Below are 14,385 nucleotides of genomic sequence, written 5' to 3'. Positions count from 1 at the left end.
TTTTGGAGACAGGCTGCAAAATGATAAGAGTTCTTTAAATTAGAAAACTTTGGAGTCTTTCCTACAGCTATTCGAAAGATGAAATAGCTTTCAAGTTTTACTATTTATTATGAGTGATATGATGCTCACAAATGTCAAAATGAATACGATTGTGATATTTCGTCATGGTTTTCCTTAGCAACTTGGTTTTGAATATGTACTGAGTCTTACCTTATTCTTTTATTTATATATTAGACTTATATAACCCACCCTTCCTCCCAAAGGAACCTGGCTGTCAGTCACACAAGTGATAAAACAATAAAATAACTTCTAAAAGCACCTTAAATTTATGAAACTATTATTAGCGTGGCAACAGACAAACGTCTGGACCTCAAAGCAGAAGGAGAAAGATAGGCATTGCTTGCCTATACAACGATGGACCACAGAATGCTGGCATAATTAGGCCCAATTTTACTAGATGTGCAGGCAATGGCCATAGTGTGAAATGCCACCAAGGGAGGCTGCTCCCTTCAGCTTTCAGTGGGTGTGAGGCAGCTCCCTATACAGTTCCCGCCAATTTCTTTCATTTCTAGCTTTGCAATGGAGACATCGAAATTGTACGCAATATGGCGGGAGCTATATACCACCTGTGGTTTGCCACGCGAAGCTGCTTCTGTGTGGTTTGCATTGTTGTTTTACAGAACCCATAAGGCAGCAGTTGTCTATATTAAGCAAGTGATGGAAGACACTGGTGTTTTATCGACTGTTTTGCACTTTTAAGTGTTTTAAGACTACTCTATGTCATTGTGCTGGAAGGGAAATGAGATGGATTCACTATAAAGTATTCATTGTTCCTCTGGGTCTGCAGGTTTGTAGGAAGGAAATCGGTGGTCGGTCAGCGGGGTGGGTGGGTAGAATCATTTGACTTCCTGTGGTTTTCCTTGTTTCTTTTGCTGCTAACTGCTGATTTGAAAAGCTATTGTGGTTTATATAAGGATGCTATTGTGGTTTATATAATTATGCAGTGTGTCGGAAACATCACAACTTCTCCCAGATTAGAATTAACAGTGTAATTCTTCTAATATGTGGTGTTACAGTTGAATTTAAGGACATTTCCCCACCCCCATTTACTCCTGCAGGAGCCGTGGGACGCTCAACACATTCCTGCATTGTTCTCAGCTTTCTGTGGCCTTTTGGTTGCCCTTTCATACCATCTCAGTAGGCAAAGTAGCGACCCGTCTGTTTTAATGTAAGTCATCAGCAAATCCTTTTATAGATCTTTGTCACTATGGCTTATATTGATGCTCCTGTAAAATTAACAGAAATGGAATGATGTGGCTTTGATCTGTGTGGTGAGCATACCTGTGGGAGGAAAATCATCAGGAAAACCAGAAGCGAGAGGGTTCTTTGAGGTTACAAACCATTGCGCTTGATTGATTTTTGGTTAGATCCAGAAAGTCAATTCTTACATTTTTATGAGGGGGGAAAATAGCAGGATTCTTTCTTTAGGAGGTCTTTAGGAATCTGTCTAGATGTGTAGATCCTGGGCTGTCTAGATCCTGGGTAGGGACATTAAGAGTGCATCAATATGACATGTGACTTGACAAACGGTGTCTTGACTCACTGATCACAGTGATGCTCTGGGAAGCCCAAATATGCACAGATTTTGCACAAGAATGGAATAAACACCCATTATAGCTCTTTAAAATTCCCCCCAAAGTACAAACATGTTTCCCCTTGTTGAAAATGTACCCACTTTTCATTCATGCTTATTTACAAAAAAAGAAGCTCCTGCGTTTTACTTTTAAGTGAGGAGTTTTGTGTCCTTGAAATCTTTGCTTGCTTGCCTTGTAGAGTATCTAATCTCCTCTAATACCTTTAATCACATCTCTGCAGTTCGAACTGCTCTTAAATATCTTGTTTGGGATTAAAACACTTATTTCTGATATTTAAAAAGCATCAAATATTCATGGACTAACCACGATTAAAGTGCATAATCCTTTTCCCTCCCCCAAATTACTTTGAACTAAATTAAAGGGTATTCAAGGGATTGCAAATGTTCAGATGAGATGCAGTGCCATAAAGATGAAAAAGAAGTTGGAACACAAAACTACATTTGAAATTAGCATTCCCGCCCCCCATTGATACAGCAGTTCTTAACCTCTTAATTATGACTGGTTGAAAGAAAAGAAACACTAACATTAAGTATAATTTTGCAAAACCCTTAAATCAATTCTCAAATTGTTTTCAGGTTATTTTCTCTAGTGCATTTTGCATATGTGCAAAAAAATGTTTTTTTAAAAAAGTAGGTGCTAAGCATGTGGGGGCAGACTCATACCTTGAAAATGATACTTATTTACCTCTTATGTTGTGTTTATTTAACTCCTTTTTGCTCAGTCTCCACATACCCAATTAACCATTGCACAAGGGAGAGAGTGGGGATGAAACTGTTGGTCCTGACTGCACAGACCCCATCTCTGCATCCCACCATGTCTCATGGCCTGGATGCTTGCATGGAGAGTCTGCTGTACCTGAATAGGCTCCCGAGACAATGCAGAATCCTGATCTTCCAGGTTTCTTATTTCATGGGGAACCTCAGAGTGGAAGGTCTGCCTCTTCCCATATAAACCATCCCAGACACTGTGGTCATCATCTGAGACCCTTCTTCGTGTTCCTCTCCATGTGAGAATGGAGGGTGGCAACACAAGAAAGGGCCTTTTTTGTAGTGGCTCCTCATTTGTGGAACTTTCTCCCCAGGGAGGTTCTCCTTGCACCTTCATTATATATTTTCAGGCAACAGCTGAAAGCGTTCCTCTTCAACCAGGCCTTTGGCTGATTAATACCTTTTAAAGGTATCTTTGGGAAAGGGGGGGTATTGCTTTGTTATTGTTTTAATTATTTATTTGTGTTCTTACCTTGTATTTTATTTTGTGATCTGCCCTGTGATTTTGTGATGAGGGGTGGTATCTAAATTTAATAAATATAAATAAATACAACCTCCTTGTGGGTACCATTGTTGACTTTCTGTCCCTGACACACAGAGGGCTGCAGGAACAGTGACATGAGGCACATGGGAACCCAATGGCTGCATCTCTGCTCTCCCCCTTGTATGATGGTAATCACAGTTTGGGGGCGCAGGGAGAAAATAGCTATACTTGTACCCAGACCAGTCCTGTAGTGTTGGCCTGTTAGTCATGAGCAGTCACTTTCAGCCAAATCCTGAAATACCTCCATGTGATGGTCTGTTGAGTGGTGATGATCTTCTGTCATGGGTCACTGTAGCGCATGAGAGACTGGGTGGGGCTCACATATTTTTGTAGTGGCTTCCCCTTTTTCTACCCAGACGAGTTAGAAAACATAGCCACTAATGCCTAGTTTGCCTTATAAATAGCTCATTTACAAGCTGCTATATGAAAATGTCCTAAATGAGGGTTTTTGTGTGTGTTTTTTTAAAACCAGGTCTCTTATTCAATGTAAATATTTCCCTCACTTTCTGCATCAACATTTGGAAGATTCACAAACTGATCCGCTACCCGAGAAGATGAGAGAGTCAGTGGTAGGTTTCGTTTCTTTGTTTTTATGGGGAGCCCATGCAAAGGCGTCATCTGAAATCCCACAACCATGCTGTGATATTATTTCACACACAAAGTGTCAAGATGTCTGGTCAAATTATTTAAATCTCTAGCAGAGAAGCAAGTCTGGGGTAGAGCTGCGAATTGCTTCAGATGAATGACAGTGGAAGGAAGAAAGGCTTTAGGGACGACAAGGCTGCTTTCCTCGCTCTTAACTTCTCCTTTTTTCACGTAGACGGAAGTCGCTGGGATTCTTCAGTGCTGAGGGTGTTGCAAAATTGCATCTTGTGTGAATGGAAATCATTATGTCTTCCATGAGAAAATTAACAGGAGTTGCCTACCACACTCGTGGTTAAAACCGGCATTATCCGGGGTGTTGATTAGAAACAGAACCTTAAAGCAGTCGTGTTGGGTCTCTGATTTTGCTCAGAACAGCAGTGAAGGCTGGAAGGGGTTTAGCTTTCCCTTCCTGTGCCACTTCTGCAATCTAAATTGCTCCTCCAGAACTGTTGTTAGCTCACTATGGAAAAAGCACATGCACAATGTCGGTACTTGTACCTGTATTGGAGAAAGACCATAGATAGCTACTGATAGAGAGGCTTGCATGCAGAAGGTCCCAGGCAGCACTGGGGAATACCCCTATCTGAAACCCTGAAGAGCCTCTAGCATTCATTGCAGACCAGGGGGTAGCAATAGTGCAAGGCTCAAAATCACATGAGAATCCTTCAGGAGTAGAGAAAGCCCCCATACCTTTGCTCTCAAATGAGTAGAATGCTATTAAGGCACCAGGTGATACATTGGAGGGGATGGGGTTTGGCAGCATGCCATTGCCCTCCTTGTGTGCATGACATGTGAGGAGGACCCTGGAAAGTTGGCTAGGAGGGTTTAGCGCCCTCAGGCCTAATAAAAAGGTTCCCCACTCCTACAGTAGTTAGTTCTAGGCTAGAGGGACCAATTTGCTAGTCTGGCACAATGTCCTATATTCTTACCTGTATTTTTCCACACTAAGATTAGCGGGGAGGATTTTAGATGGAGAAAACAGGTGTGTCAACAGGTTAAGTCGCTTCCCTCCACTGCTGTATTAATAAAGACTGAAGGCCCCTGAGGATACTTTGCATCCCCTGCTTTGTTTCTTTTTAACTTCAATAATAGACACCCCCCTACTTCACACCCTTCTTTTGTCAAATTACAATCTGCTTTAAACTCACTCGGTGAATGCTGCTACACGCCAACCCAATTGCCACAAGCACTGTGACATTCCAGGGGTTGTAGGTGTGCCTTAACCCAGCCAGGGCTAGTTTTCCTTTTGGACAAATGAGGCATAGCCAAGACTCTGGTGTCTTTAGGATATATGGCTTGTTTACACATATATACAACCTGAACCTAGCTGGGCTCACAGCATTAGCACCCAAAAAGGTCCCTTCTTCTTCCATAGCTTTTAGCCTTTTGCTCAAATGGACAGCAAGCATCATCGTGCCCTGCCCCTCTCCAGTTTACATTTCTGCTACTGGTCTGAACCCTCTGCTTTTATCCCCTGAGGGATAAAAATGTGTTGTCTAGATTATTGATTTGGGGGTTATAGGTAGTGTTGTGTGTGTTTTAAATACTGCTATTGTTAATGTTTTTATATGCTGTTACTTGCCCTGGATCTGTTCTCTCTGGTGAAAGGTGAATTAAAAAGTAATAATATAATTAATATAATATAATATAATATAATATAATATAATATAATATAATAATATATATGTAATTAATGGATGATGCAGCCCTACCACGAAGCAGCACGAGATAGCCACTTCAGGTAGCTGACATTGTTAGTTAAAGTAATTAAAAAAGTAAAGTAAAAAATTGAAATATTTATTCCCAGAGGTAGGGAGAAGGCCTTGTGGGATTTTCTGCCTCAGGTACCAAAGAAGCTTGACAGCAGCTTTCAGCTGTGGAGGTGGTTGCTACATTGCCTGAGGTAGCAAAAACTCTTGAACCAGCCCTGGATTCCTCCGAAATTAATTAAAGGGCATTTCTTGACAACTCTAACAGCTACAGACACAATTCCTGCTCCTCTACTTAAGTTTGTAATAGATACCATTAATGGGACTGACACTAGCACCCAAGAGTTAGCAGAAATCCCCATGTCACAGCAGTTGCCTCATTTTGTGGCCATGAAATGATTTTTCTATTTATTCCAAAGTCCTGTCCACGTGGCAACTTCCTGCACTTCTGATTGGGTACTGTGGACCAGACAGGGATTGCAGAAAAGACCTTGGAAAAGGCATATTCCTTCCCCTGGCATCTTCAGACCCAGATTCAACCTTCAAGATATTTGTAAATCAAGCATCCCCTTAAGTGTTGACTATGGTGAATTGAACAATATTTTGCAGTGCCCAACCACACTTGAATAAAACTTGGTTTACAAGTTACAGCTTCCCTTAAATGGGATTTATGTCCCTTGTGGCTTGCAGAGTCAAGCTGCATCAAGTAATATTGTTAAATGTTGAATTGAAGTTGGCATGTGAAAAAGTAATATAACATATGTGTGTTCCTGCCTATCTAGCCTGATGATTTCAGTTTGGTAATAAGGAATGTAATAGCTAACGTGTGTTGCGCATGTTTGTGTGCGCACACACAGAGAAAGTACAGAATTATGTGGATGATATTTATTTTTAAGTTGGGTGCCTTGAAATCAATACCATTTGAGCTGAAGATAATTGGTCCACTCTTCAGGATGAATCTAGAGGGATTTACTATTTAAAATAAGCCTCTCTGATTCCCCTCCAAATTAGCAATAATTTAGCACTGCATTTTTAGTGACCTTTGCTACATTTTTGTTGCTTGAATGGCACTGTAACAATTGTCAGCCTTGGTGACTGGAATCAACAAGGCGGCTGCATTGGCTAATTAACCACTCAACTTGGAGAATGGAACTTCCTAGCTTTATAATTAATTTCATAGGCATCCACATGGTTGATTACTGCATTAACCAGCAGCCTAAGGGTATTCATGTGTTACATTCAAACTCTAACTTCTTTCCTGGACTGTAGCAGTAGTGGAGAATCACAGCTCCAAAAAAACCAAAAACCAAAACAAACCACAATTAAATGCAAAAAGAAGAATTGCATAGTTCTCTCAGATTTGAGACAGGGTGGTATGAAATTGGCATTTTCTTTGTAGAAGGTTAGACGAACTATCAAAAATTGCAGCCCAAATCCCACCAGGCTCGTTTTTACTGGGGGGTTTTCCCCCTTCCTGTTATACATATTCCAAACACAGTGGGCTGAATCTATAGTCACCCTGCTGCATTCACACTGTTGGATTCTGTTTTGCATATCTATTGACATAACACCATGGATGGGAACGTGCATTACTATCTGATTTGTAAAGCAAATGAGAATATGCCTCTCACCAACAATATGCAATGCAGTAATGCAGTGCAGTTCTATAGTGTATCCAGATCGCATCAGTGGATACAAATTTCAGTGCAAATGTGCATCGCACCATATCCAATAAATCTTGACTCCAGTGGGAGAGAAAACAATGTTGTAGTTGCAAACCCTAATTGGTGGGCTTTGGTGGTGTTTCCAAGGGTGTTGGTGGCATACCTACTATTTTTATGCCTTGGGGGGGGGGGTTGCTTGTGTGTTTTTCTGCTTTTGGGCTTAACACATGTACAGTATAGAGGCCATTCGTTCCACTGCCAGAGTATACTGAATTCTTGAGACTATGCAATTGCTCTGCCCTTTTGTTTCCATTTTCTGTTGCTCTTCCCGACTGTCATCAAGATTACTAGATGTGGCTATACTTCTCTATGCTCATTAGAGGGCTGATATAAATAGTATTATTATTATTATATTACATAACGTTATGCTTTAGGATAAATAAAGCAGCAAAGCTTCAGCCAAGGAGGCAATAAATAAGAGGTTCATTCGTGCTGTGCAGCTTTATCCTAATAGTTACCCTGACCCTTAGGCTAAGTTGAGAGAAAGTGATTAGCCAAGGGGAACTTTATGGCAGATTGGGGGATTCACACCCAGGTCTCCCGAACTCCTAGTTTGACTCCGCTCAACCCACTAAGCACTGCTCCTGTACAATCCCCATGCATTTCAGAGGTGGAGTGTGTGTGTGTGTGTGTGAGAGAGAGAGAGAGAGCGAGAGAGAGAGCGAGAGAGAGAGAGAGACAGAGAGTTTCCTGTGTTAAAGGCAACTAGAGCAATACTTTGCCAACTTTTTTACCTGAACAGCAACTGGGGAATGCTTTAATTCAGGGCTTGTCAACATTTTCGGGTGACCCATGGGCATATTTTGGGGATCCCAAGACACATTTGCAAACTGGAGAAGCTGTTGTGTGCGGCTCACACCCAACCAACCAACCAAACACTGCAGTCTATTATGTTGGCTACAGCAGAATGCCTTTTTTCAAGCCCCATTTCAGCCTGCGGGGTTGTGGGGGGAGGGGACCCTGTGGGTGCCAGGGACGGCCTCTGCCTGCGTGGATGCCATGCTGGCAACCCCTTCTTTGAGCAGTGACTGATGTGAATTTCATTGCAACTGTCAACTTCTGAAGATGGAGTAGCTTCATTTAGCAAGTCAAATTGGTCTTAACTTGAGTTTGATCATTTTAAAATTATATTCACAGAGGGAAACCTTGAAATCAGATCTCATTGTGTGCTCCGTGGTGGCTGTGCTGTCATTTGCAGTCAGTGCCAGTACTGTTTTCTTGTCATTAGGGGTAGGTATTATAATTCCTTTCTTCTACATTATTTCCTAAGATATTGTCTCTTTTATTCAAAGCAAGGAGATCTCATTATAGGCCATTATGGAAGACACATTAGCAGACGAAGGAATATTTGCTTGTGAGTGGTACTGGGAGTTTTGTATCACTTCACACATATGAAAATCCAGTTTTTAAATATGAGGTGCGATGCACTAAGATGTTTTTTGGCCATGGTGACGCAAAGCCTCTGGTACAAATTGGCTGAGCTACTGCAATGCCTTGGAAAGTTTATGAGCATTCAGAATACTGAGAAAACCTGCCAGCTATAGGATATCTGTGACAGTCAGGCTTTCGTGAGTTGAAATGAAAGGTTTTTGCCAAGAAAAGCCTGCCACAGTGTAAGGACAGGAGGTTCCCTAGAGCCCTTGGCACTAGGGAGGAGTTGGGGGAAAGTCCTGTTGTGCTAGTGGAACTTATTGCACTAGATGCAGCTAGCTTATCTTCTAGCATTATGTCCAAATAAAGCAATTGTATGCAGTGTTTATGTGCCACTATTAGCAGTGGCCAGGTGACAGCGTCATGCACTCCAAGATCATAACCATTTCAGGTGATCTTCACATCTTGGCCATAGTGTGTCAACCAATTGTTGTAGCCCTTATTTTCTGACTTCCATTCATTTTTATCATGGAAGCAATTTCTATATACTGCCTGAAGCATTCCTTGCGCTTCAGCCTTGTATCTGGCATATTCTGATTTTCTATTGGCATTCCGTTAAAAAAGACACTTTCTGTGTTTTATGACCCAGCACAACGGACTCCTTAGGCTGTGAATGTGCAAAAAACCAAACAAACCCAAACAAAAAGCATGCGCGCACGCACACACACACAGAGAGAGAGAGAGAGAGAGAGAGAACAAGTTTAGCAAAGGTGGGTGAAACACTACAGCAATCTTTCTCTTCTCTTGAACAAAAATATAAGTAGATACTGTGTAATAAAGCACATGGTAAAGAGTAACTGAGAGACAGGCGAGTTTGCTTACGTTTCCTCAGTCCCACATCTGCCTGTACAAGCATATGTTTTCCAAAATAAAAATGGGCTAATGTTGAATGGAAACAGCAATACAAAAAAATCATGCGGTTCTTTTTTAAACTATATATATTATAGTACTTAATATGTTGTTTTTAAATGAGATTTGGTTTCTCCCCCCCCCCCTTTTCTTCTCCTTTCAACTCAGCCATTTCTCAGCATTGTGCTTTATGCTTTAGCGTGGACTGTGGGATTCATAACACACTACCTAATTCCTCAGCTTCGCAAGCACCATCCATGGCTGTGGATCTCCCACCCGATCCTTAAAAATAAAGAATACCAGCAGAGAGAATTAAGAGGTCTGTAAAAGCTTCTCCTTCTTTTTTTAAGAGACACTGTCTATATGTGCTTTACATTATAATCATTTTTTTTTGTACATCAGTGAGAGCAATCGTCCACGGAATACAAAGGGAAATGAAAACAGGCAGATTGTGGCAAAGTCAATTGTTGGGTGCAAGAATAATAGCATATCAGGGATCAGGCAGAAGCCTCTCTGAATGTGCAGTTGAGACACCAAGAGGAGAGAGAGACAGAATCTATCTGATCCTGAATTCTCTTTGCCCATTCCAGTGATATTACTCAAAGTGGACTCTTGCAGATAAATTTGTATACATATATGTATATCAATTTTTTTTAAAAGAGGTGTTTAAAAATTATTACGATATAAAAACCATACAATAAAAGCATTAAAAAGTTCAAAAAATAATATAAAAGCAAAAACATTAAAAACTTTTTAAAAGTCAATTAATTCCCCTGTGGACTCCCTTCTGAATAGAACTCCCATGGATCATGTAAACCCCCCCCCCCCAGTTTTCATTACTAATTCTTGTTAGATTGTTTCCCATTGCATTTAACTCAATTGTTGCTATGTATCTTTGAAAACCTCAAAATAAATATTGCAAGAAAGCAATGTTGCAAAATTGGATGCATTTTGACCTACCCAGCTCTTCCTTAGGGTATTCCTGTAAGCACATCAGGCAATCACATTTGTGTGCAGAGCTGTTCCTGATTCAGGCGCTGTTAGTCAGATTGCTGCATGCGCTTGTGCGAAGGAAGCATAAGGAAACAGGTCAGGGGTGAGAGGAAGCAAGACAGGTGAGCCATCCCTCTTCCTGCTAAATTCGTCTACCCTCCCTCTGTGTGTGATGATCCTGGATCATGGCTTGTGTTTACCTTTGACTGGAGATAAGTAAAACACACACAAAAAATTATGAAAGTATATTTGAACAAATAAAGTTTGACAATAGAAAGCAGCATTGCTGAATTGCTGAAACTGTTTTATTTTTTGTGGTTTCTTTTCTTCCTTTCTTTTTGTATATCCGTTCAGCATTTCGACTGCTGTCAGGGATGGTAATTTGCTGTTCTCTCAGTGACCTCAACCCACTAAGCCCTGCTGCTATGCAATTTCCTAGAGGCCTGGCAGAGATTCAGTAAAGAACTAATTGGCATAAACAGATATTGTGTTGTAGTAGTGGATGACAAGTTTCTCCCTTTGTTTAGAACAATCTTGACAACCTGCATCCTCTATTTATGTCAGCCAACTCACCTGAGCGCTTGTAGTTGTTCTGCCCTTTGACTTTAGTTTTGTCCATTTTATCAGGAAGCTATTTATATGAAGTCAGACCATTGGTCCATCTGGGTCAGTATTGCCTGCTCTGATTGGCCGCAACTCTCCAAGGTTTCAGGCAGGGAGTCTAGGTGGATATGGCAGAGATTGAACCTGGAACCTTTTGCATGCAAAGCAGGTGCTCTGCTGGGGAAGCTGTAGTCCTTCCCCTAGCTTCTCACAATCTTAGAAAGAAACAAGAACAAAAAACCCACTGCAGGCTGATTAATGAGTTTAATGCAGTATGTGCAACCCATAATTTTAAAATGCATCTCAGTGTTTAAATTTCTGGCAGAATTCTTTTTCAGTTATTTGGATGCAAAATAAAGTTTGGGTGGCATGAATATATGAGACTATGATTTAAATTTCCCGCCCTGTAGTGTCGTGAGGAACATTAAAATTGAGTTTTTAAAAAAGTCATATTGTGGGTATTTTGGAATTGCTATCTTCAGCAGGTGGTGTCTGAAGACTTCTTTCCAGTTCTCCTGGAAATCTATTGGCTAGGAGCCAGGTTGCCTTTGGATAACCCTCACTTTTTCTTTGCTCCAATTAAGAAACTTGCTGTCAACTTTTGATGGGTCTGTGCTTTAATCGCTCTCAATGTGTGTTTTTGACGTGTTTGAAGATAAGAACGTCAAGACAGTAGGTCTCGTCTGTGACCTCAGTCTCTTCTTGAAACCAATCCAACAACCAGATACTCTGCAGAGAAACATATTTATAAGACGCATTATTTAAATAAAAAAAAATGCATTATAATGTTAAGTGTCTTTGGCAGGAGGGTGTTGCATGGAAATATATTCACAGAACAATCAATCTCGAAAGAGCATCTTTGATATCAGAATGGACTGAACAATTTCTAGTTTGTTACAGTTTATTACAGAATGTTTTCATACTAGCAGACAAGGACTGTGATGCACTCCACCAAATACTTTATTCTTATACGGCACAAGATTCAACTTTGTTCCCCCCCCCCCCAAAGAATTCTTCCAAAGCCAACAATATTATCTAAGCTATGATTTGTGCCCAAATGTGTTTCAAGCTAAGGGTTACCTGGCTCAGTTCAGAAGATAAAATGTTAAATACTAGAAGAAGAAAACTACCTGCAACCAATGTATCTTTGAACAAGAATTTGACTCTCTGATTTGAAATAGTCACCCCAGCTTAAGATGTGTTGGGTTTCCTGCCTGCTTCCCAGCTGCTATTGCTATTGACCTGCCTTCTCTGATGTTTTTGCTGTTGCACTGCTATTCACATATAGTGCTATGGCTTGTGCATCCCCTTACTTAAGACTAGTTTTCTTCTGCAATTTTCTGTTGCTTCTGGAACTGCTGTTAAATCTGCATTCTTATAGAGCTCTGATCTAATTACACATACTGACCAGGGATCCAACGCTTAATCAACTTCTAGTTGCTCATATGAATCCAATGTCCCTTTGGCGTTTCACTTTGGTATCCTAGCACATTTTGGATTTTGATGAGAGATCAAATCCCCCCCCCCCCCAATCAGAGCCAATTTTGGCATTCACATTCCATGTGATAAATGAATAAATCAGCTAATGCCATGTGTGAGACAGATGAGCTATACCCTGTTATGCACGGCCAGAGTTTTGACAGAACATCATTTTGTTTTGAAATTTTCAGGTGCTGCCCATTTAATGTGGTTTGAAAGACTCTATGTGTGGCTTCAGTGTTTTGAAAAGTACATCTTGTATCCGGCAATAATACTGAATGCCCTCACCAATGACGCCTTCTCAATCAGCAAATACAAGAGGCTGACTCCACAGTAAGTTACTTAAATGTTGTGATACATTATTTGTAGAATTAAGAGCTGGACAATATCATTTATGCATCTGGTCTACCATTCAGGCTTCCACAACTTGTGACCTGCCTCTCCTAAACTGCTGTCACCTATAGCAGCCATTATTTGTAACTGGAGAGGCACTTGATGTCTCTCCTGTCTCTCCCTCCAGGCTGGCCTACCCATTGGCCACACTGAGACCTTTGCATCAGATGGTGCGACAGGAAAGGCGATGGATTTATGTGCCCTCACCCCACTAACTCACCACTGTTTAGAGTTGTGGGAGTGCTCCTTTGCTGAAAGTGGGACTGTCCAGTGGGGCCTCTTCCTTGGAAGTGCTTTTCCTCAGAATGAGGTATGCTGAGTAAGGTGGCCTCAGAGATTTGTCTATCCCCACACACATGGGGCCATAGGAGCTCTGCTTCAGGCGGAAAAATGTCTTGCACTAACCCTGGCCATGCAGGCAGCGTGAGCCTGAACCTGGTGGGCTGCCATATGTGGCTGGAGGATAGCATTTGCTCTTCTCCTTGCCCTTCCTTCTTGGACTTCATTCTTCTCCAGGGATGCCAAACCCAGCAAGCGCTCTCATCACGTTGGAGCATGCCTGCCAATGAGTTCAGAACTCGTCTTTTCTGTGTTGCTTTCAAAACTGAAAGTACGGATGAGAGAAGAAGCTCTGACAGCCTCCGAAAGAGTTTCTGACATTTCATTCACATGGCAACATTTAGCTGATTGTTTGGAGTAGCCTTATCTCTAGCAAACCTAAAGATCTGCTTGAAGGGACATGGAGCAAAGAATAAGTGCCTTTTAGATTCATATCCACCGAAATCCATCCAGGCTGAAAATCCCAAATGAACGACCAGAGCACAACATGTATCAAGGTCTTGAAAATACTGGCACATCTCGCTCATTGGAGAAGACATTCTGAAACCTTGTGGCTTGTTTTCATTTAATTTGAAGATAGTGGCAGCATCACAGTTCCTTTATGAAACAATGAGTGCAGGATTTGCATCAATAACTTATCTCAGGAATGGGGAAACCTGTGGCCCTCTCGATGTTGCTGGACTCCAACTCCTGCCCTCCCTCACCATTAGCAGAGTGGCTGGTGCTTATGGGAGTTGTAGCCCAATAACTTTTGGGGGACCTCAAGTTCCCCATCACTGCTTTACCATCCCTTCTCTGAGGTGACAAAATTCCCACTTGGCTGATTTCAGTAGTCAACCCATACAGTAGTTTCTTTCCATGGATGAAAGGTGCCCTGAAAGTCCTAGTACATCCCTTTGGGAATGGGTCGGGCAAGCTTCTATTACAAAAGGAAATTGCTTGGTTCACTGAGGTAAAAATAACTAAAACTGAACAGTGAGAAGGTTCACATTTGCAATCTTATATGAAAGTCAAGGAAGGGCAACCCCCTTCACAATGAACCCCTGTTTTCTGCTACTCCAAATGGTAGTTCCCTGGCCCATTTGTGCAAGAGGTTTGTGACCCTCTTCCATTATTTTCCACAGCAAAAATGGATCAATGTACAAATAAAGGTGTAAAACAAAGAGCACAATACCTACTAAAAGGTAGAAGCAAGAATTCTGGGAAGTTTGCCAACTATCTTTCTTTATGTTCTAATTTTCTAGTACTTAACAG

General features: G+C 41.3%; 1 protein-coding gene across 1 annotated transcript in view; it reads left to right on the top strand.

Annotated features, from left to right (window-relative positions):
• Positions 1–14,385, top strand: part of PCNX2 (pecanex 2) — a 133,395-nt gene that overhangs the window by 55,299 nt on the left and 63,711 nt on the right. Inside the window, exons 17-21 of the mRNA XM_083731981.1 lie at positions 1,119–1,228; positions 3,439–3,535; positions 8,182–8,274; positions 9,493–9,643; positions 12,591–12,732. Of these exons, the coding sequence (XP_083588107.1) occupies positions 1,119–1,228; positions 3,439–3,535; positions 8,182–8,274; positions 9,493–9,643; positions 12,591–12,732 (593 nt within the window). The remainder of the gene's footprint in view (positions 1–1,118; positions 1,229–3,438; positions 3,536–8,181; positions 8,275–9,492; positions 9,644–12,590; positions 12,733–14,385) is intronic.

This window comes from Podarcis gaigeae (genome assembly GCF_964106915.1).
Source record: "Podarcis gaigeae genome assembly, chromosome: 3".
Taxonomy (NCBI): domain Eukaryota; kingdom Metazoa; phylum Chordata; class Lepidosauria; order Squamata; family Lacertidae; genus Podarcis; species Podarcis gaigeae.
Note: the sequence above shows the minus strand (reverse complement) of the source record. Positions and strands in the feature narration are given on the sequence as shown.